General features: G+C 38.0%; 1 protein-coding gene across 3 annotated transcripts in view; it reads right to left on the reverse strand.

Moving 5' to 3' along the window:
* Stat92E (Signal transducer and transcription activator Stat92E) overlaps nucleotides 1–26,589 on the reverse strand; it is a 522,273-nt gene that overhangs the window by 111,299 nt on the left and 384,385 nt on the right. For all 3 annotated transcript variants that reach the window (XM_067140262.2, XM_067140261.2, XM_067140263.2), the window contains exon 14: nucleotides 3,171–3,295. In XM_067140262.2, coding sequence (XP_066996363.1) covers nucleotides 3,171–3,295 — 125 coding nt within the window. The remainder of the gene's footprint in view (nucleotides 1–3,170; nucleotides 3,296–26,589) is intronic.

Consider the following 26,589-nt stretch of genomic DNA (forward strand, 5'->3'; position numbering starts at 1 on the left):
CAGTCGACAAGGCGCCAGATGTATGTAGGGCGGTAGGATGTCCTGCTCCGAGGCTTTGAAGGAGGGGTGGGGAAGGAGGAATGTAGCATCGAGAGTCTGGTGGTTGCACAAGAAAAGGTTTCTGCCTGGGGTTATTTTAAGTTCTAATGAGGAGAGTATGAGGTCCAGGGTGTTGGGACCATGGGTTGGATACACATTAAACTGTTTCAGTCCGAGGCCATTAATAAAACTGTCTATAACGTTTGCGTCACAGTTGTTAACTGACAGTCCGGTAGTTGGAGAAGACCACTTTATAGACAAGTTAAAGTCGCCCAATAAAATTACTTCACCATAAGAGAGAGCTGCAATGACTGAGTCCAGGCACTGTTCAAGGTCACAGAATGGGCTGTTTGGTGGTCTGTATATCATTCCACAAGTACAGGACGTCTAGGAAAAAGTAGCTCCACCCACACTAACTCACAGTTCTGTTCGAGATCTGTCCTTCGTTTACACAGTAAGGCACTGTTCACTGCTAGCATCACTCCATCACCTATAGTAGCGCGATCACGACTAAATAAGCTGTAATTAGCACCGAGTGGTAGTTCACTGTCACTAGCCCACGAGAGCACGAGAGCCATGTTTCAGTAAGTCCGATCAAGTCAACTTCTCTGAAGTCTGGCAGGGATAGTTCACAATCGGACAGCTTATTGTTTAGGCTTTGCACATTCTGACAATATATGTTTATGCCTGTTTTCATTTCGACAAGTGCTGGGACTGGGGTTTAAGTGGACGTCTCCAGCCAGTAGTAGGAGGCAAAGCAAGCCCCTAATCGCTGAGCGATCAGGCCTAGGCTTGTTCGGCTCGGAGCTAGTAGGGAGGCGCCTATAAGTCTGGAAGATGGAGCATCCAATCAGAGAGAATGCCGGAATGTAGTAGTTTCTCTCTGCTAGCAGCCAAGCAAAAGGAGAACTCACTTTTTCACTTCTACACACCGATTCCTTAACTTGAATAGAACCGTACAGAGAACCGTAAAGCGCAACAACTCTGATTATAACCACACAAATAACACAAATAACACAAACTGCAGCAGCACTAAGCTTGCGTGTGTCTACTCTAGCCGCCATAAGTGGGACTTTATCTCACATCTTCCCTCTGTCGTGTTCTGAGGATGAATGCCTTTTCATCCACATCTTCTAACTAGTCTTGAAATTCACAATGGAGCCAGGACCTATATCTGGGCCAACTAACTGGCTGCTAAGTTTCATGCTAATCCATAAACCAAGCAAATCGGATTTCAATTTAATAGCAAATACAATCCTACAGAAAAGAATTGAAAGAATAATAAAATTAGCTTGTGTGTTTAAAAGGAATATTTTTACGTGAAAATATTGGAATATAACATTAATAATATACATTCCACAGACACAAAACAAAAGTGGTTTGCCAGAATGAGTCAAATACTGGACAGGGTCTGTGTTTGTAAGTCTGGGCTGCTTGTGAGGTTGCTCTTGACTACCACCTATACCAGGGATGGCGAACCTATGCCACGTGTGTCATTAGGTGACGCGAACATGATTTCGGTGGCACACCACATGCACATATTAAAATTTTTATGTACGTTTTGTACTATAGACTATACATATCTCGTGCATCGTACAGTCATAGTGTTTCAGGTTTAAGAAATAAATACCGAAAATCTAAATTCTATTCCATTCGAACGTGCATTACGGCAACACTACAACACTGATAGGTCCGGAAGCCAGGTGAAATAAATGACAGATGCGGCCGACGAGCCATTAGCTCACCCACATCAATGAATTAGTGAAGTTTGGCTTGTGTGTGAATGCCAGCATCGCGTAATTATTCTTAGTGAGTAACTTTTTATTGTTGTGAATTTTGTAAGACAAATAATTGCCAATAAATTATCCCAATTTTGAAATTTGGAGAAATTATCTTACTTTATTTCAAAACCTGATATTGCACAAATGAGTCTTTTTTTCTTTCTTCTTTTGAGTGGTTAGATATTGACAGTTTAGAAATGGAGTTGAATGAATTTTAAGCAAGCATGTATGGGTGAAAAATTTTGTACAACTTCATGAAGCATTAGTGAAAATTGAGTGTGCTGTTGATGGAGAACTCTCTCCAGAAGCCAGAGAACTTAATACTTGAACAGTGGAATAGCCTCCCACAAAAGTTTTCGGTCATGAAGAAACTTGCTACAGCGCTATTTACTTTGTTTGGGTCACCATATGCCTGCAAGCAGCTATTTTCTACAATGAACGTTGTGAAGACAAGTTATAAACCTAACATAAATTACAAAGCTACTAAGTATTTTTGCGGTATTCACAAAACACGACCATGAAACATGCAATCACATGTATTTGGTATATTACAATATATATATATGTAAAAATGAAATGGCGTATGGCTTTTAGTGCCGGAAGATCCTAGGACGGGTTCGGCTCGCCAGGTGCAGTTCTTTTGATTTGACTCCCGTAGGTGACCTGCACGTCGTGATGAGGATGAAATTATGATGAAGACAACAGATACACCCAGCCCTCGTGCCACGGAAATTAACCAATGATGGTTAAAATTCCCGACCCTGCTGGGAATCGAACCTGGGATCCCTATGACCAAAGGCCAGCACCCTAACCATTCAGCCATGGAGCTGGACTATATATATGTAATAACATATTATGAAACAAAATTTGGAATTAGGGATGGAAGTCGGTGGTGGCGGTGGTGAGTGGGGGCGGGGGTTGTATCTATTACAAACGAAAATAGCAAGTGGCACAGCAGACAGCTGAGAATAATAATCCAGACATAAAATGGCACACTAGTTAGAAAAGGTTCGCCATCCCTGACCTATACTGAATTCTTCAGCACCACAAGGCATGCCTATGATTTGAGAACTCACTAGCTGCACTGGCAAACTTGAATTTTAGTCAGCATCTCCAAAGAAGAGGCTATGGTATAAACTTTACTTCATCCAATGGCTATGAAAGGGTGTGCACCTGTAGCACTAGACAACACAAGCAATGCAAGGAGCTGCTCTTATGGTCAATGTGTTAGTGAATAACCATATCAAGCAGAATGAAAGGTGATACATAAATAAAACTATTGAAAGAATTCTTACGCATCACAGCAATATACCCGACAGGAAAGAATAACGATTAAGCATTAAAACATACCTCCAACCCATGCAATAGTAACACCACCAAGTTCAGAATCTGAAAATCTCAGCAAAAATGTCCCACTCGAACAGGACTGCAACATTTCTTCTGCTTGTTTCTTTCGAACAAACCCCAGAATAGCACTGGAAAGAGAAAAACCCAACAAATCAGTACTTATAGAACACGTTTAACTAGTTTCATTTTTAAAATGTCTAACGATGGTGATGGTCATATCTTGCAAAAAAAATCCACTGATGTCTCAGACATACTATTCCATCAATAACAATTAGAAATGGAACAATACAAATTAATCAGCACAATAAAAGAGCACAGAGTGTTAGTAACATAAGTATTTATTGACAACAGTAAATCTTTTATTAATTTGTCCAACCCTTGTCCCGTTTCTCTACGGGGTTGGGTATGAGGTAAGATAAATCTGCCATGGCGGGTTTTTATGACCGGATGCCCTTCCTCACGTCAACCTCATCAAACGAGAGAACGAGATGAAATGAATGACGTAATATATGATAGTAGGAAGGGAGAGGGTGAAATCCGTTGCCGGCACATAGCCTACCCCTGTCGAATAGCACCAAGGGGTCTGCTCGAGGCTTAATGTCTCCATCACACGAACGAATCGCCATCAGCAGCATAATATGTCCTCACGAAAAGAAGATGACAAACATGAAATTCTAGATGTAAGGCACACTTCAAAAGATAATGGGCAACTTTATGTCTTTGGAGTGTACAGACCGGTAAAGGGCAGCGTTGACGCTGATTCAGAATTATTTGATAAGATAATCAGCTATGTGGGAAACGACATGGAAAGGAATGAGACTGAAGCGCGAGATTTGAATTTACCAGATGTCAACTGGGAAGGTAATGCGAATGACAGGAAGCATGACCAACAAATGGCAAATAAGTTAATACGCCAAGGACAGCTGATTCAGAAAGTGATGGAACCAACTACAGGGAAGAATATCCTGGACGAGGTGCTGGTAAAACCAGATGAGCTCTATAGAGAAACCAAAGTAATAGATGGTATTAGCGATCATGAAGCTATTTTTGTCATAGTTAAAAATAAATGTGATAGAAAGGAATGTCTTAAAAGTAGGACTATTATGCAGTACTATATGGCTGATAAAGAAGGCATGAGGGAGTTAAAAAAAAAAGGAACTATGATCGTGACGCAAGTGTGATAAGTGATATAACTTAAAAACAATATTCTCTCGCCCATGGGTAAATAATGCAAGTACCAAGCTTGAATTATTATTATTATTATTATTATTATTATTATTATTATGCCTTGTGATGTACATCCACTTGTTAGTATCATTATTAGTTTACGATTGCATTATTTGAGAGGTTATGTCATGAAACATTTGTTGTATATAGATATTTATATGAGTTTAGTTAATGTAAGAACCTGTATATAATTTATTATTACCTGTATTAATGATTTGCAACACTACAGAATTGTGAAACGCACTGTAACATCCAGAATGGTACTGGGTACACGCAAACTCTGTAGAATATTCTATATATTATATCTGGGCCTTAAACACTCTAGAATTTACGAGAAAATGTATCTTTCTATAAGCCTGGCAAGGCACATATATAAAGAGGTGGTCTTTGAGGTAGAGACAAGTTATTGTATAGTAAGAGTCATGGGTTAACAGGAGTTGTACTAACCAGATATGTGTCGTGCTAACAAGTGTTTGCAGTATGTGAATTGGCTTACTAAAGTTGGTAGTTGACATGCAGTGGTTGCAGTCACCATGGTGAAGTGACAGGCAGTTGTTAAAATGGCGGCCTTGTTTATGTTCTGTTAAAATGGCGGCCTTGTTGTTCTCGGAGTGAAGTGTTTTGTTTGTGATACAGTGTTTAAGGTTATGTGCATTCAATTTGTAAATAATTGTAAATAAATCCGTGTACACAAGTTGACAGCATTTTGTGTGTGTCACTGTGGATACATTAATCAGTGGAAAACTGAAAATAAAAATGTAAACAGACTCTGGGATAGGTTTAAAGCAATTGTTGAGGAATGTGAAAACAGGTTTGTACCTTTAAAGGTGGTAAGGAGTGGTCAAAACCCACCTTATTATAAGTATGTAAGTAAAGATTGTTGGTTACAAGGATAATGTCCTGTTAGAGGAGGTGACTAATTAAGTACAGTAGAACCTCCATTACACGTTCCCGGAAGCTATGTTTTCCCGTATTATTCATTCAAATTACGTGGTCCTGCGAGCATCCTAATTACATCATGTTGTAAAAATCCTGCATTATCCGTTCCTCGAAGAAAAGATTTCCCGGATCACCCGTCCAGAAATTTCAGTCCCATTAACGCTAAATCCTCAATCACGCATTTTTTCAAGAAACAGCATCTCATGAAAGGACCGCTACGGCATACTTACGGATCTTGGCATTAACATCTTGTCATTGCGATAATTTGAGGAAGTACTGTACTGGAAAAGCGATCGGCGGCGAACTTTCATAAGGGACCATCTTAGCATCGCATTCGGGTGGTATTGTTTTGAGAATCCGTGGAAATCATAAAGCAGAGAGTGTCCACACAATTGGAAGGAGACAGAGCGCATTTCGACAGCTCTGCTTGAAGATGGAACTTATTTCGTCAAATGTTCGCACTTGCAAAACGTCTACATTATGTCCAGGGTTAGATGTTTATTTTTTACTTTTTTCGAGTGTATCGCCGAACAGGTTTTCGGCATTTCCCTCAGGGCACTGTTTAGGCACTGGGCTTTCAGGCAGGAATCAAAACTGCTCCATCTTAAGTAACAGAAATTTACAGTAGTATTTTAATATTATCGTACGGTATATGATTATGTTGTCGAGACCAGAACAGATGTTGCACCTTACATACCGTACATAAAGCCATGGGAGGTTTTGGGATTGCCTATTACTGTTTTCGTCCTAATACAAGACTGGGAATTTCACGTTTTTGTGTTAAAATATTGTAAAAAACCGCAGTCGTTTTATTTGCGCACGTTACATTTAAAGCTTTGTATCATTTCGCACTCGTACCGACTTGTACAGCAAGTATGTCTCAAATATTATTACAATATTATAAGTCCACCTGTTCAATATACAATATGATCCACTATTTCATATGGTCAAAATTTTTATACATAATACATAAAAGTCAATGGTACATGTTTCACCCTCCTTACGGGCATCATCAGCCTATATCAATCTTAAAAATAATACATATGGAGTCATTCTAATCTTATAAATTATAGGTTAAAGTGTTGAAAAATGATTTCGTAAAACATTATGCAATAACATCTAAAACAACGATAATGCACCAAAGTATGTTAAAAGAGAGTAAATTAACTGTTTTTGAAGATTAAAACGTGGTTAAACATGAATTTTTAGAGTTTAAAACTAAAATGGATCTTTTTTTTTTTTAAATATCATTAAGACTGTGATGGCCTTGAGTGTAAACACAATCATCAAAGGGGGATGTTTCTTCAATTCCCATAGTTTGAATCGAAGATGGTAAAATCACTGTCTGTTATTTAGAACGGAAGTGTGAACGTAATAAACATTTTTAAATGTATACGGTTGGTATATCTGAAATTAGAAAAGAAAATGGAACTTCTTGCAGAGGCGTTGCTAATGATAAAACGTATGTCAAAGCTAGCGGATGTCAGTAATTATGTTGGTAGTCGATTTGATTTAAAAGACAGTCAAGTTGATGTTATAATTCTGTTGAAACATTTGTTGGAAGAAATGATCAAGTTTTTCTGAAACAAAATGTAGAAGAAAGTTGGTTAAATAATACCGTACCGTACAAGAGACTTCCCGTACGTCAAAAATGCCTAAGGCGGTACTTACTTGTACGGTGCGTATTAAGTACGTCTGGTTGTTTCAGCAACGCTAGCTTGACTGAACTTTCTACTTCTAGTATTATAACGGTGTGGCTGAGGCAGTGAAGGACATGGAGGGGGGGGGGGGGGGTAATGGTGGGTGGATCCTTGCGCGCATGTGTTGTTATTGGAGGGCTGTTAGGAGCAAGATGGGCGGGCCTAACATTTGACGAGGTGGTGGAAGCTTTAGAACAAGAAGTTCTAAAAGTTTGCGGGATTGTATTATGTTTTGAATTCACCACGCCTAATAACTTTGGAGTTAGCTCATATAAAGGATTTTTTGCTTCCATGGCATCGTTAAGATTATGGTCTTTGTTATAGGCTTGGTCTAAAAAGATGTAAAGATTTTCTAATTCATTCATAAGTTTTCCTTTGCCTATACATTTTAGAATAGTGAGATCTTTATCAATTAATGTAAACTGATGTCCTGTTTCACTCATGTGTGAGCTCATCGCTGAATATTTGTTGTGCTTTAAGGCATTGTGATGCTCCATATATCTCGTATAAAAGCTGCGCCCAGTCTGTCCAACATAACTAAATCCACACTGAGCAGGGTGAAACATGTACCATTGACTTTTATGTATTATGTATAAAATTTTTGACCATATGAAATAGTGGATCGTATTGTTTGAACAGGTGGACTTATGATATTGTAATAATATTTGAGACATACGTCAACTTCAATACGGAACCAAAATGAGAATAGTTACTTGTAACTTGTACAGCAAGCGCGCTTTCCAACTGAGCTCAAGGTTGCGAATAATCATAATTTCGGATGTGTTAACAATATTCTTTCTCTTTCCAATTTGATTGTGATTAGTGACAGGCAGAACTGAATTTAATGCATTCGAGAAGTTGAAGATCAAACATTCAAAACCATATTCTCGCGTTCGACATAACCTTGAAAAGCTGATGTAGGCCTAATTTACGCGATACAAGATTTCCATAAACTGACTACTTATACAGTATACCGGTGACCAAATTACAATGGCAGATAAAAAAGAGGATTTCGCCATCATGTTGGGCGCTTTAGTATCTAATGTGCATTATTTTATTAGATAAGAGAATTAAAAACTACTCTGTGGTCGATTGTTGTTTGGCTTGCCGTTACGGGTATTAAATTTTTCAAAGAATTTGGCTCTGGCTGATCAAAGTTGCTGAACTGAAATAAGTTTTCAGATTTTAAGTCTCGTACTGGTAATTAATGTTTGAAGCCGGCCCCGCGGTCTAACTTGCCTGCCTCTCACCCGGAGGGCCCGGGTTCGATTACCGGCTAGGTCAGGCATTTTTACCTCGATATGAGGGCTGGTTTCAGGTTCACTCATTCTACGATTACCCTTAATTGAGGAGCTATTGATTTGTGAGATGGCGACCCCGGTCTAGAGAGCCCCGAATAACGGCCGAGAGGATTCGTCACACTGACCATGCCTCACCTAATGATCTGCAGGCCTTCGGACCGAGGGAGGTCGCTTGGTAGGCAGAAGGCCCATTGGGGCTATAGTTTGGTTTGATTTAGGGGTCTTAGTAAGATTATAAGTATCATATTTCATTTTTGTGATGTTTAGCCAAATTGTTGACGATTCATTCGTTCCCGGATTTTCCGTTTTCCCGCGTTGTAAGTTTTTTTCCGTGGTCCCTACAAAAACAAAGAATCGAGGTTCCACTGTATTAAAATTTACCTATGACAGCAATGACATTTACAGTAAGATACAAAAGTTGAAAACTAGGAAAGCAGCTGGAATATATAAGATTTCTGGGTATATACTAAAGACAATTGGTTGGGATATATTACCATATCTGAACTCCTTATTTGATTATTGTTTGCATGAAGGAACTATACCCAATGAATGGAGAGTTGCTATAGTAGCCCCTATGTATAAAGGAGAGGGTGATAGACATAAAGCTGAATTTTTCAGGCCAATCAGATTGACATGCATTGCATGTCAGGTTTGGGAAAGCATTCTTTCTGATTATATTAGACATGTTTGTGAAATTAATAACAGGTTCGATAGAAGGCAGTTCGGTTCGAAGAAAGGTTAGCCACTGAAGCTCAACTTGTAGGATTCCAGCAAGACATAGCAGATATTCTGCATTCAGGTCAAATGGATTGCATTGCGACTGACCTGTCTAAGGCATTTGATAGGGTAGATCATGGGAGACTACCGGCAAAAATTAGGACAACTGGACTAGACAGAAGAGTGACTGAATGGGTTGCTATATTTCTAGAAAATACAACTTGGAGAATTAGAGTAGGAGAAGATTTATCTGTCGCTGTAATGTAATAATTAGAGTTAAAAGTCAGGTTGTGAGTTTCACAAATAGGAAAAGTCCTCTCAGTTTTAATTACCATATTGATGGGGTGAAAATTCCCTTTGGGGATCATTGTAAATACCTAGGTATTAACATAAGGAAAGATCTTCATTGGGGTAGTCACATAAATATGACTGTAAATAAAAGGTACAGATCTCTGCACATGGATATGAAGGCAGTACCATATGGCTGACAAAGCAGGCATGAGGTAGTTTAAAAAAAAATAACTATGATCGGTGGAAAACCGTAAATAAAAATGTAAACAGACTCTGGGATGGGTTTAAAGCAATTGTTGAGGAATGTGAAAACAGGTTTGTACCTTTAAAGGTGGTAAGAAATGGTAAAGACCCACCTTATTATAATAGTTAAATAAAGAGACTGAGAAGGAGGTGCAGATTGGAAAGAAACAGAGTTGGAAATGGCTGTGGAAGTAAGGAGAAATTGAAGGAACTTATTAGGAAATTGAATCTAGCAAAGTAGGCAGCTAAGGGTAACATGACAGCAAGCATAATTGGCAGTCATACAAATTTTAGTGATAAATGGAAGGTTATGTATTGGTATTTTATGACAAACAGGTTCCAAGAAGGACATTCCAGGAATAATTAATGAACAAGGGGAGTGTGTATGTGAGGATCTTCAAAAGGCAGAAGTATTCAGTCAGCAGAATGTAAAGATAATGTCCAGATAGAGGAGGAGACTAATGCTAAAGAAGTATTAAAATTTACATATGGTAACAATGACATTTACAATAAGATACAAAAGTTGAAAACTAGAAAAGCAGCTAGAATTGATAAGATTTCTGGGGATATACTAAAGGCAATGGGTTGGGATATAGTACCATATCTGAAGTACTTATTTGATTATTGTTTGGTTGAAGGAGGTATACCAAATGAATGGTGAGTTGCTATAGTAGCCCCTGTGTATAAAGGAAAGGGTGATAGACATAAAGCTAAAATTTACAGGCCAGTAAGTTTGACATGCGTTGCATGTAAGCTTTGGGAAGGCATTCTTTCCGATTATATTAGACATGTTTGTGAAATTAATAACTGGTTCGATAGAAGGCAGTTCGGTTTTAAGAAAGGTTATTCCACTGAAGCTCAACTTGTAGGATTCCAGCAAGATATAGCAGATATCTTGGATTCAGGATGTCAAATGGACTGTATTGCGATTGACCCGTCTAAAGCATTTGACAGGGTGGATCATGGGAGACTGCTGGCAAAAATGAGTGCAACTGGACTAGACAAAAGAAAGACTGAATGGGTTGCTATATTTCAGGAAAATAGAACTCAGAGAATTAGAGTAGGCTAGGCTTTATCTGACCCTGTGATAATGAAGAGGGGAATTCCTCAGGGCAGTATTACTGGACCTTTATGTAATTGTGTCTATTTTTGTGGTGGGAGTTTTCAGATTAAATGTCTTAAAGAATTTACTATTATCTGATTTGTAAGTTTGTAGTAATATTGGCAATTGCTCTATTAACAGATTATTTCAATCATGTCATTCAGATTTTTCTATATTAAATTATTGGTCCAAATTTATATAAATATTCTCAAACTCAGTCATTAACTTCCCTTTTTCAATCCTTTTGATTATTTTGAGGTCTCTCTCTATTATGGTATATTGATGGCCGGTTTCTTTCATGTGGTTACTCATTGTGGAACATTTATTATGCTTTAAAAAGAAAAGGTGTTCCATGTATCTGGTAAGAGAGCTGTGGCCAGTTTGGCAAACATACGAAAAATTACAGTGTGTGCATGATAGTCTGTATATCCCAGAAGCTTGATATTTGTTATTATTGGAGTTTACTATGTTGTGATTAAAGAATAAGTTTTTATTGGTGTTGTGTGTCTTGAAAGCTATTTGTATGTTCCGTTTTTTCAATGGGTTTGCTATTTGATGGATCACTAGACTGGTGTAAGTAAAAGTTGCGTATTTTGACTTTTTAGATTCTTCCGGGATAAGATTTGTGGCCAATTTGAGTTTTACTTTGTTGATGATTCGATTTACCATTTCTATTTTGTATCCATTAACTAGTGCTAGTTCTTTTATGAAATTTAGTTCCTTCGTTAAATTCACAGGTGATAAGGATATTTTGAAAGCTCTGTAGACCATGCTAAAAAAGGATGCCTGTTTCTGGGATTTTGGGTGAAGTGAATCATTTCTTATTGTTAATGACGTACGTGTCGGCTTTCTGAATATTTGAAAATTGAATTTAGAACTTGTGCGTGTTACGTTAACGTCCAGGAAGTTAAATAAACTGTCTTTTTCATCTTCTTTAGTGAATTTTGCGTAACGGTCAATATTATTTAAAAATTCTAACATTTTTTCGCGGTTATTTTTCCGGTTATCTATTATTACGAACGTGTCTACAAATCTTAGCCAAAGGCAGAGCCCTTCTATATCAGGTTAATTTTTTCTATGTTCTATGCTGTCCATGTAAATATCAGCCAATATCCCCGAGCTGGGGTCACGCATAGCCAAACTCAACTGGTGGTAAATTTTGTTATTAAATGTGAAATAGTTGTTATTTAACACAAATTTAAGTAAATTAATAAATTCATCTCTTTCGAGCTTACCTAAGTTGCTATGTTTGAAGAGGTTTGATTTAATAATTTTCACAGTTTCGTTAATAGGGATGTTTGAATAAATATTAGTAATATCAAACGAGCTCATCTTATGGTGGGGTTGTAAGTTGAACTTCTTTAGTTTTTCGCAGAATTCTACTGAATTTTTAATTGAAGATGTCTAGAGTTCGTGGTTTATAGCATTTAAAAATCAGAGATTTAGCGTTTTGATTTTCAAATTTAGCGTTTTGTAGCAAATTGGTTAAAAATAGGCATAATTTGCTAAATTGTACACACAACAGTTGGGAGTGAAATAATACTGTTTAATCGCCCATTGCAGGTCATGCAGTTTTGAATTCACTATGGAAAATAAGACAGACATCAACATAAGACTGCAAGAAGTATTAACGCACACACAGGATTATGCGTATTTACAAATTTACAAACACAATTTCAAAGTGAAAAATACTATTCTGAACGTATTTATTTATCACAGTACAACACACCTACAAGGAAGAGGAATTTCAGTAATGATTGAAGTACAACATGCCAGTTGTTTTTTTTTTTTTTTTTTTTGCTAGGGGCTTTACGTCGCACCGACACAGATAGGTCTTATGGCGACGATGAGATAGGAAAGGCCTAGGAGTTGGAAGGAAGCGGCCGTGGCCTTAATTAAGGTACAGCCCCAGCATTTGCCTGGTGTGAAAATGGGAAAACCACCTTCAGGGCTGCCGATAGTGGGATTCGAACCTACTATCTCCCGGATGCAAGCTCACAGCCGCGAGCCTCTACGCACAGGCCAACTCGCCCGGTGCCAGTTGTTTGAGACCGCCTGTCAGTTACAATTATGTTGTACTTGCTAAAAAATAACTCTACATCAACACTGTTTGTAGAGGCCCAAATGCACAGCAGTGCTGCCAAGGCAAAGGAAGGACTGCAAAATTATTTTTTTTCTTCAAGTCTTCGCTTACATAAAAATGTCCCAATTTGTGACTTTCGGCATGCTGTTTGATCGTCACTTCGCTTCTACCTATGGCTACCAGACAATAAAATAAATTGCTACCGTACTTTTAAACAGAACTACTACTCAACACCAATGTCGAGAATAACCTACTATGATCAAGGGTCAACACACAAAGAGAATGAACGTGTGTGCTTGAAAGTGTATTTGATGTTTGTTTGATTGATTGATCTTTGCAGTGCTCTTTAGCCAGTGAAAGATATTCCACACATTGAATGTTTTAACCCTTTGGGCTACTATTACTTGTGAAAGGAAATATTCCCTTACATACCATTTATTTTTTCGTCACTTGAACATAAATTTGACTAATCGCATAGGCTACATAAAAATACACAAAGCAAAGTAAGCCTTGAGCTCGTCTATAGTAACAGGAAACCAATGATTTTTTTCTCAAGTACTACTGGTTTCAAGGGAAGCAGGTAAATTAGCACGAAATGTAGAGGCGTAGGAATTGGTTTCCTTAGTAACGTGATCCCAGAACTGTGGGGTTAGAAATTCATTCCCTATGTCCGTTACTTTCGGATTATTACCCAACCCCCTCCTCACTATAAAGTGAATTTCAAAAACTGGTTTGCATGTTACAGAAACAGGCATATTTTCAACAAGATCATAATTCCAAGTATCATTTTACTAGACTTCTCACCGGGCAAGTTGGCCATGCGGTTAGGAGCGCGCAGCTGTGAGCTCGCATCCGGGAGATAGAAGGTTCGAACCCCTCTGTCGGCAGCCCTGAAGATGGTTTTCAGTGGTTTCCCATTTTCACACCAGACAAGTGCTTGGACTGTACCTTAATTAAGGCCACAGCCATTTCCTTCCCATTCCTAGGCCTTTCCTGCCGTAAGACCTATCCGTGTTGGTGCGACGTAAAGAAAAAAAAAAAACCAACTACACTTCCCTATCGTTCTTGTTACATTCTGGTTTTGTCACATAGTTCGAATTGGCACTATCATCTCTGAACTGAAATCGGAATCACTTTCATCACTGTCCGTTGAAGAAGTATTTTCACTCTCCAGATAATAATTTCCACTTTCAAAATCACTATTTTCAATGGAGTTACGAATAAACTCATCCATGCTGTTCTTGGATGCCGCCATGATTGTTTACAACGAGCGGAAAAATGAGGTGCTTTTTATTGTCCGTATTTCAGCCCAGAGTTACTATGTACACAGAGAAAATAGCTTCAGGTATCATCTGACATAAATCGGGTAGGCTGCAAAACAAAGAGAATAAATCTCTCTGACCAGCTAACTAAGCTAATGAACTTGTTCCGTGCACCAGGACGGAAGTGTCCGTCAAAGTATGTTACCGCCTTACGATCGCAATGGGCGCCGTAATAATTCTTTCTCCTGAAATAACATATATCTTATTTTTAAGAAAAAAAATGCATCGTTTTTAAAAGGATATATGATTATTTCGTATAAAACAGAGCTTCGCATCTATTTTGCATAAATTGTATAATTTCGCATTTCGATCCAATTTCGCATTTTATCGCTAATTCGAAATCGCTAAAAACCACTCGTACGGGTCATATAAGATGATGGCACATACACTGACAAAGTTTCAACACATTTCGCATTTATCACAAATGCTAAAAATCTAGTTGGCCCTACTGATATTTACCAAAGTTGTTATCTGCGGAGATCCGCGTAGTTTCAGCTGATGTTTCACTGAGTGTGTAGTGGTTTTTGGTACTGTGTAATTGCACTTAATTTCCTTCCTTTACTGTGTATAGATTTTGTTTAGTGTAAATTTTGACATTTTATATGTCGGGCTGTTCCTACCATTGATAATTGGTTGAATGGGTGTGTTATTTTTGTGTATATTGGGTAGTGCTGTTGCCTTAGGTATTATCAGGTTCACATTAACCGTTTTTTTTTGTTTTTGTTTGCTCGTGTTCATTAAATAAACAAGTTGAATTTTTAAGGATTGTTATTGGAGTTCGTTGAATTCTAGGCACCGGGTCTTTATTCACTAGTGTAAGACTTATCAGAGAAGAACTCTTCGGTTTTTTTGATGTAGTCGCTTTTATTTACTAGGACTATTGTTTCGCCTTTATCCGCCTTATTACAATCACATTGTTATCACTTATTCTTGTTTTTAATTCCCTTATTTTTTTCAAGAGGGCCTGGTTAGTGTTGGTTTTCATTTCTTTTACTAAATTTGGGAGTTTCTTTTGATTTCGAAGTTAATATCATTTTGTATATCTGCCGGCAATTTCCCTATATTTAATTCCAATATTCCGCTATTGTGGTTGTTAAATCTTGTTTGTTGTGGATTGGACCAACTGAATTTAGCTCCTTGATTAAGTATATTCATTTCTTTGTCAGAGAAGTTGGTGTCCGATAAGTTAATTGTCGCGGGGGTGTCTTCCATTAACGAAATCAGGTCTTTTTCTCTAATTTCATGTATTGTTAACTTTGTATAGTTTCTTTTAGGTGTTCTAGTTTGTTTTTCAGAGTTCTTTTGCTTCTTATCTAAAATGTTGGCAAATTTTTCATTGGTGTACTGTTGAATGGAACTCCATTCTAATGGGGATGTTGATTGGAACGTACTTAAGTGTACCTTGTAAAGCTGCAAGTTTAGTAATGATTTCTTTCTATACAGCAACTTTATGTCATTTTTTTTTAGCCATATCTTGTTTACTTTATTTTGGGTATCAAGAGACTTTGAACCTGATAGGTTATTTCCTTGGATAGACCTTAGAAACTTAGGTATTAAACTGCACTTGAAACATTCTTTCAAAAACCATGTATCCTTAGAAATCTTTAATGTAATGTTGTAGTAAAATGAATTTCTAACAGCACAAAATCAATTGTATTGGAATAGAAAAATTAAAAAAAAAAAAAAAATTGTATGCAAATTATAAGAAATTTCAATACGGGTCTAAACATGAGAATAGTTGCATGTAAAATAATAAGTGGTATGTTCCGAGCTGTCAGTGGAGAGATGGTGTGGGAGGACATCAGTAGACTAATAAATTTGAGTGGTGTCTTCAAAAGTAGGAAAGATCACAATATGAAGATAAAGTTGGAATTCAAGAGGACAAAGTGGGGCAAATATTTGTTTATAGGAAGGGGAGTTAGGGATTGGAATAACTCACCAAGGGAGACGTTCAATAAATTTCCAATTTCTTTGCAATCATTTAAGAAAACGCTAGGATAACAACAGATAGAGAATCTGCCACTTGGGCGACTGCCCTAAATGCAGATCAGTAGTGACTGATATATAGAAATAAAGAGACTAAGAAGGAAGTGCAGGTTGGAAAAATAGTTAGAAATAGCTGTGGAAGTAAGCAGAAATTGAAGGAACTTTCTAGGAAACTGAATCGAGCAAAGAAGTCACCTTAGTATAACATCATGCCAAGCAAAATTGGCAGTTATAAAAATTTTAGCAAAAAATGAAAGGGTATGTATAGGTACTTTAAGACAGAAACAGGTTCCAAGGGAGTGTGTATGTGAGAATCCTCAAAAGGCAGAAGTATTCGGTCAGAAGTATGTAAAGATTGTTGGTTACAAGGATAATGTCCAGATAGAGGAGGTGACTAATGCTAAAGCAGTATTAAAATTTAAATATGATAACAATGACATTTAAAATAAGATACAGAAGACAATGGGTTGGGATATAGTACCGTATCCAAAGTACTTATTTGATTATTGTTTGCATGAAGGAGCTATACCAAATGAATGGTGAGGAGTTCTAATAACCCCTGTGTATAAAGGAAAGGGTGATAGACATAAAGCTGAAAATTACAAGCGAGTCAGTCTGACATGCATTGCATGTAAGCTTTGGAAAGGCATTCTTTCCGATTATATTACACATGTTTGTGAAATTAATAACTGGTTCGACAGAAGGCAGTTCAGGTTTAGGAAAGGTTATTCAATTGAAGCTTAACTTGTACGATTCTAGCAAGATTAGCGGATATCTTGGATTCAGGAGGTCAAATGGACTGTATTGCAATCGACCTGTCTAACTTACATGGATAAGAAAGAAATTCCACCTGTCAATACTGTTTATTGTAAATGTAGACTTACATCAGTACCGGTTTCGAATCTCTTTGGTCATCATCAGGTGACAAATCATAATTTTAGGTAACACAAACCAATGCTTAATAGATGTAAAATTATGATTCGTCAGCTGATGATGGCCAAATAGAGTCGAAACCAGTAATGATTTAAGTCTACATTGACAATAAACAGTATTGACAGGTGGAATTTCTTTCTTATCCATATACGTGTGATCAGTCAATACAGACAAACTCATAAATAATGACCTCTCCGAAGCATTTGATAGGGGATCATGGGAACTACTATAAAAAATAGGTGCAATTGGACTAGACAAAAGAGTGACTGAATGGGTTGCTATATTTCTAGAAAACAGATCTTAGAGAATTAAGAGTAGGGGAAGCTTTATCTGAACCTATAATAATTTAAAGAGGAATTCCTCATGGCAGTATTATTGGACCTTTATGTTTTCTAATATACAGGATGAAGCAAAATTCACGCACTCGGGCGTCGCAGCGCGACTCCTCACATGCCAGCAATAAAAATGTTTCTCTCACAAAAGTTTGTCCTGCGAGTATATCTGGCAGAAAAAGAACGTTGAAGAGTGGCAACCTGGCAACACTGTAACCACATGTATGGTAACTACCTCTGTCAGCACATACTAGTCGTGCTGTACACTTGGTGCAGTGGATAGAGTTTTGGGTTAGCATGCATGAGGTCGATGGTTCGATCTTGAGTTGAGGCGCACTTTTTTATTTGCTAATTTCCATCGGACATTACATACTGTAATAGAGTAAGACACCGTTTCTTACGTCACATGTATCCTCCATCTACAAAATTTAGTAACGCTGAACACGTTGCAACGCATCTAGTAGATGAAGTGGTGCAAATAAATTGACGCCCACGACGTGGAAAGGGCGTCTTACAAAGCTGACCAATGAAAACGAATGTTCGTGCATTTCTAGGATCGTAGTATGCAAGTGCGTCCGCCTCTGTGGTGTAGTGATTAGTGTGATTAGTCGCCGCCACCCCCGGAGGCCTGGGCTCGATTCCCGGCTCTGCCACGAAATTTGAAAAGTAGTACGAGAGCTGGAACGGGATCCACTCGGCCTCTAGAGGTCAACTGAGTAGAGGTGCGTTCGATTCTCACCTCAGCCATCCCAGAACTGGCTTTCTGTGGTTTCCCCACTTCTCCTCCAGGCAAATGCCGGGATGGTACCTAACTTGGCCGCTTCCTTCCCTCCTGTTGTTGAGCATAGCAGGTGAGGCCAGTTCTGGTCATCCTCCCCAGTTGTATCCCCCGACCCAGAGTCTGAAGCTCCAGGATACTGCTCTTGAGGCGGTAAGGTGGGATCCCTCGCTGTGTCAGAGGGAAAACCCAAGCCTGGAGGGTAAACAGATCAAGAAGAAGAATAAGTAAGTGCAAATGATTTCTAGAGGACCCACTGCAATCGCTGTTGACGATTAAGATGCCATATACCATACTACCTGGACTATATTTAAGAAATAAAAAACATACGCCTCAAACCAGGATCGAGACCTCGACCTTCTGCATACTAACCCAAAACTCTATCCACTGCAGCAACTGTACAGCACGACTAATATGTGCCGACAGAGGTAGTTACCCTACATGTGGTTACAGTGTTGCCAGATTGTCACTCTTCAACATCCTTTTTCTCACGGATATACTCGCAGGACGAACTTTTGTGAGAGAATTTTTTATTGCTGGCATGTGAGGAGTCATGCTACGACGCCCAAGTGCGCGAATTTCGCTTCACCCTGTATATAAATGATATGAGTAAAGAAGTGGAATCAGAGGGAAGGCTTTTTGCAGATGATGTTATTCTGTATAGAGTAATAAATACATTACAAGATTGTGAGCAACTGCAAAATGAACTCAATGATGTTGTGAGATGGACAACAGGCAATGTTATGATGATAAACGGAGTTAAAAGTCAGGTTGCGAGTTTCACAAATAGGAAAAGTCCTCTCAGTTTTAATTACTGCGTTGAAGGGGTGAAAGTTCCTTATGGGGATCACTGTAAGTACCTAGGTGTTAATGTAAGGAAATATCTTCATTGGGATTGTAAATAAAGGATACAGATCTCTGCACATGAGGGTGTTTAGAGGTTGTAGAAAGGATGTAAAGGAGAGGGGATATAAGTCTCGGGTAAGACCCCAAATAGTGTATGGTTCCAGTGCATGGGACCCTCACCAGGATTACTTGATTAAGAATTGGAAAAAATCCAAAGAAAAGCAGCTTGATAGGTTCTGGGTGATTTCCAGCAAAAGAGTAGCGTTACAAAAATGTCGCAAAGTTTGGTCTGGGAAGACTTGGGAGAAAGAAAACGAGCTGCTTCACTAAGTGGTATGTTAAAGTCAAAGAGATATTAATGTTTATTAAATTCCACCTATTCAACACACAGAGTAATTTTAATTCAGAATTAAAACTTAATAAGTAAACTATAGGGACAGGTTTCACCCTGTTTTTAAGGGCATCTTCAGCCTTACAGTAATCTCAAACCTGAAAGATAATAAATCAGGATCCTGGTTGCTCTTAATTGTAATTTTCTAAGAAAAATGACAAATTATAAATGTGAGGACGATGATGTAGGTACATGCGTCAAAGAATGAGTGAGAGGGATGACAGTAGTTAAAATATTCTTATAATAAAGCCTTTGTAAAGCCTTACAAACAGTCCTAATGTTTATACTTTTATGAATGTCCTTGTCGGGAAATTTAACAAGTTGCATATTAATAGTTCTATAAGAACACAATTATTGCTGCGTTGAATTGAACCTTGTTAAGAGGTGCCCTGTATTGTTTGAGGGTGTAAGAAATAAGCACGGAGCTTAAATTAGCTTAATCTTTAGAATAATAACAATAAAAGTGTTATTGATTACACTAAGTGGAGTTTAAATAAATTTTAGAGTTGCTAGTTTGTTGTTAATCTTTTGTGATGAGATAAGTCGGCTGCCTTCTTAAATAACATTGTAGTAGCGAAGAAAAATGCTTGATAGTAAGTAGCTGTAATTAAAAAGATCTATAAGAACACTTTTAATTCTGTGTTGAATTGAACTTTGTTAAAAGGCACTCTAACGTTTCAGGGTGGAATAAACAAATTTAGAGCTTAAACAGTTTAATCTTTAGAATAATGACGAAGAAAAGTATTTTTGATCACTCCAAGTGGGGTTTAAAATAAAATTTTAAGTTGCTAGTTTGTTGTTAATCTTGTGTGATGAGATAAGTCTGCAATGTTTTTAAAGCACGTTGTAGGAGCAAGGAAGAGTGCTTGACGGTAAGTAGCTGTATTTATTTTAGTTAGAAAGTGCGACTGCAGCTTCTTATATAGAGAGTCGAAAGGGAAATGGGGTTTTAAGTCTCTAACAAGAGGAGAGTTACGTATTAAGGAATGAAATTGAAGGAAAGGTGAGTTAAAAAAAACGATGTGTGCAAATTCACTTACCCCTTTGTCAATTATGATAATTGGTTAAAGTAAAGGTGAGTTAAAGATAAACGTTGCATGTAATTTCATTTATCTTCCCGACTATTATAGTGTTAATCAGTTGCTATGGTTGCTCTGAAATGACTAACACTTGCGCTTCTGGTGTTGCATCGATGTGAGATTAGGGGAGGTGCGTGTGGCGGAGGGGGGTTAGGGGGGGCGTTTTGTTGGTGTTATTGGTTGCGGTGGGTTACAGACTTTAAACAACATTTCCCTTTAGACTCTATACAAGAAGCGGCAGTTGCACTTTCTAACTAATATAAATACAGCTACTTACCATAGAGCACTCTTCCTCGCTCCTACAACATGCTTTAAGAAGACTGCAGACTTATCACATTACACGAGATTAACAACAAACCCCTCCTCTGCGAACCATGTGACCTTGCCGCGGTGGGGAGGCTTGCGTGTCCCAATGATGCAGACAGCCGAGCCGCAGGTGCAACCATATCAGATGGGTATCTGTTGAGAGACTACAATAACGAATAGTTCTTCGAAAGGGGGGTAGCAGCCTTTCGGTAGTTGCAAGGGCGGCAGTCTAGATAATTGACTGATACGGCCTTGTAATAATACTCAACATGGCTTAGCTGTGTTGATACTGCTACACGGCTGAAAGCAACTGGAAACTACAGCCGTAACTACCTCCCGAGGACATCCAGCTCCCTGTATGAATGATGTACTGATGATGGCTTTCCTCCCGGGTAAAATATTCCGGAGGTAAACTAGTCCCCCATTCGGATCTCCGGGTGGGCACTACTGTGGTAGGTTAGAGAATCTGAAAAGGGAGATGGATAGGCTAAAGTCAGATGTAGTTGGTATAAGTGAAGTACGTTGGCAGGAAGAACAGGACTTTTGGTCAGGCGACTACCCAATTATCAACACAAAATCAAACAGGGGAAATGCAGGAGTTGGTTTAATAATGAATAAGAAGTAACAATGAAATTTACCAGAACGTAGAAAACATATCAGAAACAATAAGAAAAAGGAGATTGCAATTTCTTGGACACATTTACAGAATGGATGACAATAGACTAACTAAACGAATCTTCAAGTACCTTTGGGAAAAGAAATCAACTACCACCTGGATTCAAGAAGTCAAGAAAGACCTGGAAAGGAACAACATACGAGAAGAAGAATTATTGGAAAGAAAGATTTTTAGGAAGAAAGTCTTACAAATGGAAGGTTTCCAAGGGAGGAAGGAAAGGAAAACGGGCACAATGTGGACTGAAGACAGGAAAAGGAAACACAGTGAAAGAATACTGGAAGAAAAGGAAAGAACAACTAAGGAGGAACAATTGAAATTGTAACGTGGTCCTTAGAAGGCCGGAACGCAAGAAGAAGAATAAGAAAATAGGGCAGCGGGTAAGCTACTATGACCAGCATAGTGAAAGAATTATTGTCGTCAAGATAGACACCAAACCAATGCCCACCACAATAGTGAAGGTCTATATGCCTACTAGTTCAGCGGATGATGAAGAAATCGAAAGAATATATGAGGAAATTGAAGATTTAATACAATACGTAAAAGGTGACGAGAATCTAATTGTGATGGGAATGCAGTGGTAGGCCAAGGAAGAGAAGGTAGTACAGTAGGAGACTTTGGATTGGGACAAAGGAACGAAAGAGGAAGTCGGCTGGTTGAATTCTGCACATAACATAATTTAGTCCTCGCCAATACTTGGTTCAAACACCACAAACAACGGCTGTATAAGTGGACGAGACCTGGAGACAATGGAAGGTAGCAAATAGACTTCTTTATGATTAGGCAGAGATTCAGAAACCAGGTGTTGGATTGCAAAACTTTCCCAGGAGCAGACGTGGATTCTGACCACAACTTGTTGGTCATGAAATGCCATCTGAAGTTGAAGAAATTGAAGAAAGGGAAGAATGCAAAAAGATGGGATCTAGACAAGTTGAAAGAAAAGAGTGTGAGGGATTGTTTCAAGGAACATGTTGCAAAAGGACTAAATGAAAAGGCTGAAGGAAACACTATAGAGGAAGACTGGAGAGTCATGAAGAATGAAGTCAGTAGGGCTGCTGAAGAAATGTTAGGAAGGAAGAAAAGATCAACTAAGAATCAGTGGATAACTCAGGAGATACTAGACCTGATTGATGAATGACGAAAATACAAGAATGCTAGAAATGAAGAGGGCAGAAAAGAATACAGGCGATTAAAGAATGAAGTGGATAGGAAGTGCAAGGTAGCTAAGGAAGAATGGCTGAAGGAGAAGTGCAAGGATGTCGAAGGCTGTATGGTCCTGGGAAAGGTAGATGCTGCATACAGGAAAATCAAGGAAACCTTTGGAGAAAGGAAATCTAGGTGTATGAATATTAAGAGCTCAGATGAAAAGCCACTTCTAGGGAAAGAAGACAAAGCAGAAAGATGGCAGGAGCATATCCAACAGTTGCATGAAGGTAGAGATGAAGATAATTCGGTTCTGGAACATAAAGAGTCTGTTAATGCTGATAAAATGGGAGACCAATTTTGTGGTCAGAGTTTGACAGAGCTGTGAGTGACCTCAATAAGAACAAGGCACCTGGAATGGATGACATTCCCTCTAAATTACTGACTGCCTTAGGAGAAACCAGCATGGCAAGATTATTTCATTTAGTGTGCAAGATGTATGAGACAGGAGAAGTCCCATCCCATTTTCGGAAGAATGTTGTTATACCTATTCCCAAGAAAGCCAGTGCTGACAGGTGTGAAAACTACCGCACCATTAGTTTGGTATCTCATGCCTGCAAAATTTTAACACGTATTATTTACAGAAGAATGGAAAAACAAGTTGAAGCTGAGTTAGGAGAAGATCAATTTGGCTTCAGAAGACAAGTAGGAACATGTGAAGCAATCCTGACTTTACGTCTGATCTTAGAGGATCGAATCAAGAAGGACAAGCCCATGTACATGGCATTCGTAGATCTAGAAAAGGCATTCGATAATGTTGAATGGACCAAGCTATTTACGATCCTGAAAATGATAGGGATAGATACCGAGAACGAAGAATTATCTACAATCTGTATAAAAATCAATCTGCAGTGATAAGAATCGAGGGCTTTGAAAAAGAAGCAGCAATCCAGAAAGGAGTGAGGCAAGGCTGCAGTTTGTCCCCTCTCCTTTTCAAAGTTTACATAGAACAGGCAGTAAAGGAAATCAAAGAGAAATTTGGAAAGGGAATCACAGTCCAAGGAGAGGAAATCAAAACCTTGAGATTTGCCAATGATATTGTTACTTTATCTGAGACTGCAGAAGATCTCGAGAAGTTGCTGAATGGTGTGGATGAAGTCTTGGGTAAGGAGTACAAGATGAAAATAAGTAAGTCCAAAACAAAAGTAATGGAGTGCAGACGAACGAAGGCAGGTGATGCAGGAAATATTAGATTAGGAAATGAAGTCTTGAAGGAAGTAGGTGAATATTGTTACTTGGGTAGTAAAATAACTAACGATGGCAGAAGTAAGGAGGACATAAAATGCAGACTAGCACAAGCAAGGAAGAGCTTTCTTAAGAAAAGAAATTTGCTCACTTCAAACATTAATATCGGAATTAGAAAGATGTTTTTGAAGACTTTTGTGTGGAGCGTGGCATTGTATGGAAGTGAAATATGGACGATAACCAGCTCAGAAAGAGAATAGAAGCTTTTGAAATGTGGTGTTACAGAAGAATGCTGAAGGTGAGATGGATAGATCGAATCACGAATGAAGAGATACTGAATCGAATTGGTGAGAGGAGATCAATTTGGCTAAATTTGACAAGAAGAAGAGATAGAATGATAGGACACATCTTAAGACACCCAGGACTTGTTTAGTTGGTTTTTGAAGGAAGTGTAGGTGGTAAGAACGGTAGGGGTAGACCAAGGTATGAATATGACAAGCAGATTAGAGCAGATGTAGGATGAAATAGTTACGTAGAAATGAAAACGTTAGCACAGGATAGGGTGGCATGGAGGGCTGCTTCAAACCAGTCTATGGACTGATGACTCAAACAACAAAAAACCATCAACTTTAAATTTTATTATAAACCCCACTTGGTGTGATCCAATATACTTTTCTTCGTCACTATTCTAAAGATTAAACTGTTTAAGCTCTAAATTTATTTATTACGCCCTCAACCTTTACAGAGCGCCTGTTAACAAAGTTCAATTCAACACAGAATTAACTGTGTTCTTATAGAACTTTATAATTATGGTTACTTACTATCAAGCATTTTTCCTCGCTCCTACAACGTAATTTAAGAAGGTAGCAGACCTATCTCATCACAAAAGATGAACAACAAACTAGCAACTTTAAAATTTATTTAAACTCCACTTAGTGTAATCAGTAACACTTTTTTTTTGGTCATTCTAAAGATTAAGCTATTTAAGCTCCCAGCTTATTTCTTACACCCTCAACCAATACAGGGCACCTTTTAACAAGGTTCAATTCAATGCAGCAATAATTGTGTTCTTATAGAACTACTAATAGGCAACTTGTTACCACATTTTCAGACAAGGGCATTCATAAAAGTATAAAAATTAGGACTGTTTGTAAGGCTTTATAAAAACTTTATTATAAGAATATTTTAACTACTGTCATCCCTCTCACTCATTCTTTGACGCATGTACCTACATCATCATCATCATCATCATGCTCACATTTATAATTTTTCTTAAAAAACTACAATTAAAAGCAATCAGGATCCAGATTTTATTATCTTTCAGGTTTGAGATTAAGGCTGAAGATGCCCTTAAAACAGGGTGAAACATGTCCCTAGATTTTACGTAAGTTTTAATTCTTAATTAAAATTACTCTTCATGTATTGAATAGGTGGAATTTAATAAACATTAATATTTCTTTGACTTTAATGTGCAATTCAATACAGACCAAAATATGAGAATTATAACGTATAAGTGGTATGTTACGAGCTGTCAACGGAGAGATGGTGTGGAATTTCATTAGTAGATGAGCAAGTTTGAGGAATGCCTTTAAAAGTAGGAAAGATCACAATATGAAGATAAAAGTTGAAATTCAAGAGGACAAATTGGGGCAAATATTCGTTTATAAGAAGGGGAGTTAGGGATTGGAATAACTTACTGAGAGAGATGTTCAATAAATATCCAATTTCGATATAATTTAACAAAAGGCTAGAAAACAACAGATAGGGAATCTGCCACCTGGGCGACTGTCCTACATGCAGATCAGTACTGATTGATATACTCCATATGAGCATTGTGGAGAGGTTTGGAATTTAATCCCAGGCTTTTGGCATGCAATCTAGTGATTAGAAATTGTATACCACCACCTCCCCTAGCCTACCGGCTAACATTCTGATGGTGAAATTTTGTTCGACGAACAGGACTCGAATCGGCTAACCACGGTGTCAGACCGTTTAGACTTAAATGCCTCAATGATCATGACCACCATGTGGGCTAACATTAAATTTTTATTAAAATAAATATTTTTAAAATACCCAGAAAAATGCAGACAAACCAAATGTATCTTTTTACATATTCAGGGAGGGTGGATGATTTCCAGTTGATATGAGTACCGAACTTGCATACTGACCTGAAGTAAGTGCAGAATAACCATCAAAGGGCAATGTTCTAATGACAAGAGGAAATTGTTTTATCTTTCTTTGTTAATACACAGAAGACGGGTTTTTGACAACCTATGATTCCATTTCAACCCACAGCATCTGATGACAATGCACTCTACTGTACCAGTCCGCATTCTGGACTACGAAAATATTAAACATAAGTTCATATAAACGTTATAAATTAAATAAAACTTTAACAACAACATGTGGGGGGGGGGGGGGGCGTGGCACACCCATCGCCCAGTGAGGAAACCAGTACAACCAGCCAGCAGAGTAATGGTGGTAATCAGAAGCAAGAGGTATGAAATTCAAGATTTAAATGCCATTGTTTTACTAGTGTTTATACAGTATATTTTCATGTGAAAACTTTCATCTACAGTACTGAACAAAACTGCAGCAGATAAAGTACAGGAGAACGCATAATACTGTAAATATTATTCATTACAATGAACTGATTAAATTTTATGTATTTATACAGTACTGTACTGTATTTTTTGTTAAAATAGTCATTCTTGGTTAATTCAAATTTTGGATAACTTGATTTTTTCTGATTCTCCTTGGAATTTAAATTAAAGAGTCCACTGTA

This window comes from Anabrus simplex, chromosome 2, assembly GCF_040414725.1.
Source record: "Anabrus simplex isolate iqAnaSimp1 chromosome 2, ASM4041472v1, whole genome shotgun sequence".
NCBI lineage: Eukaryota > Metazoa > Arthropoda > Insecta > Orthoptera > Tettigoniidae > Anabrus > Anabrus simplex.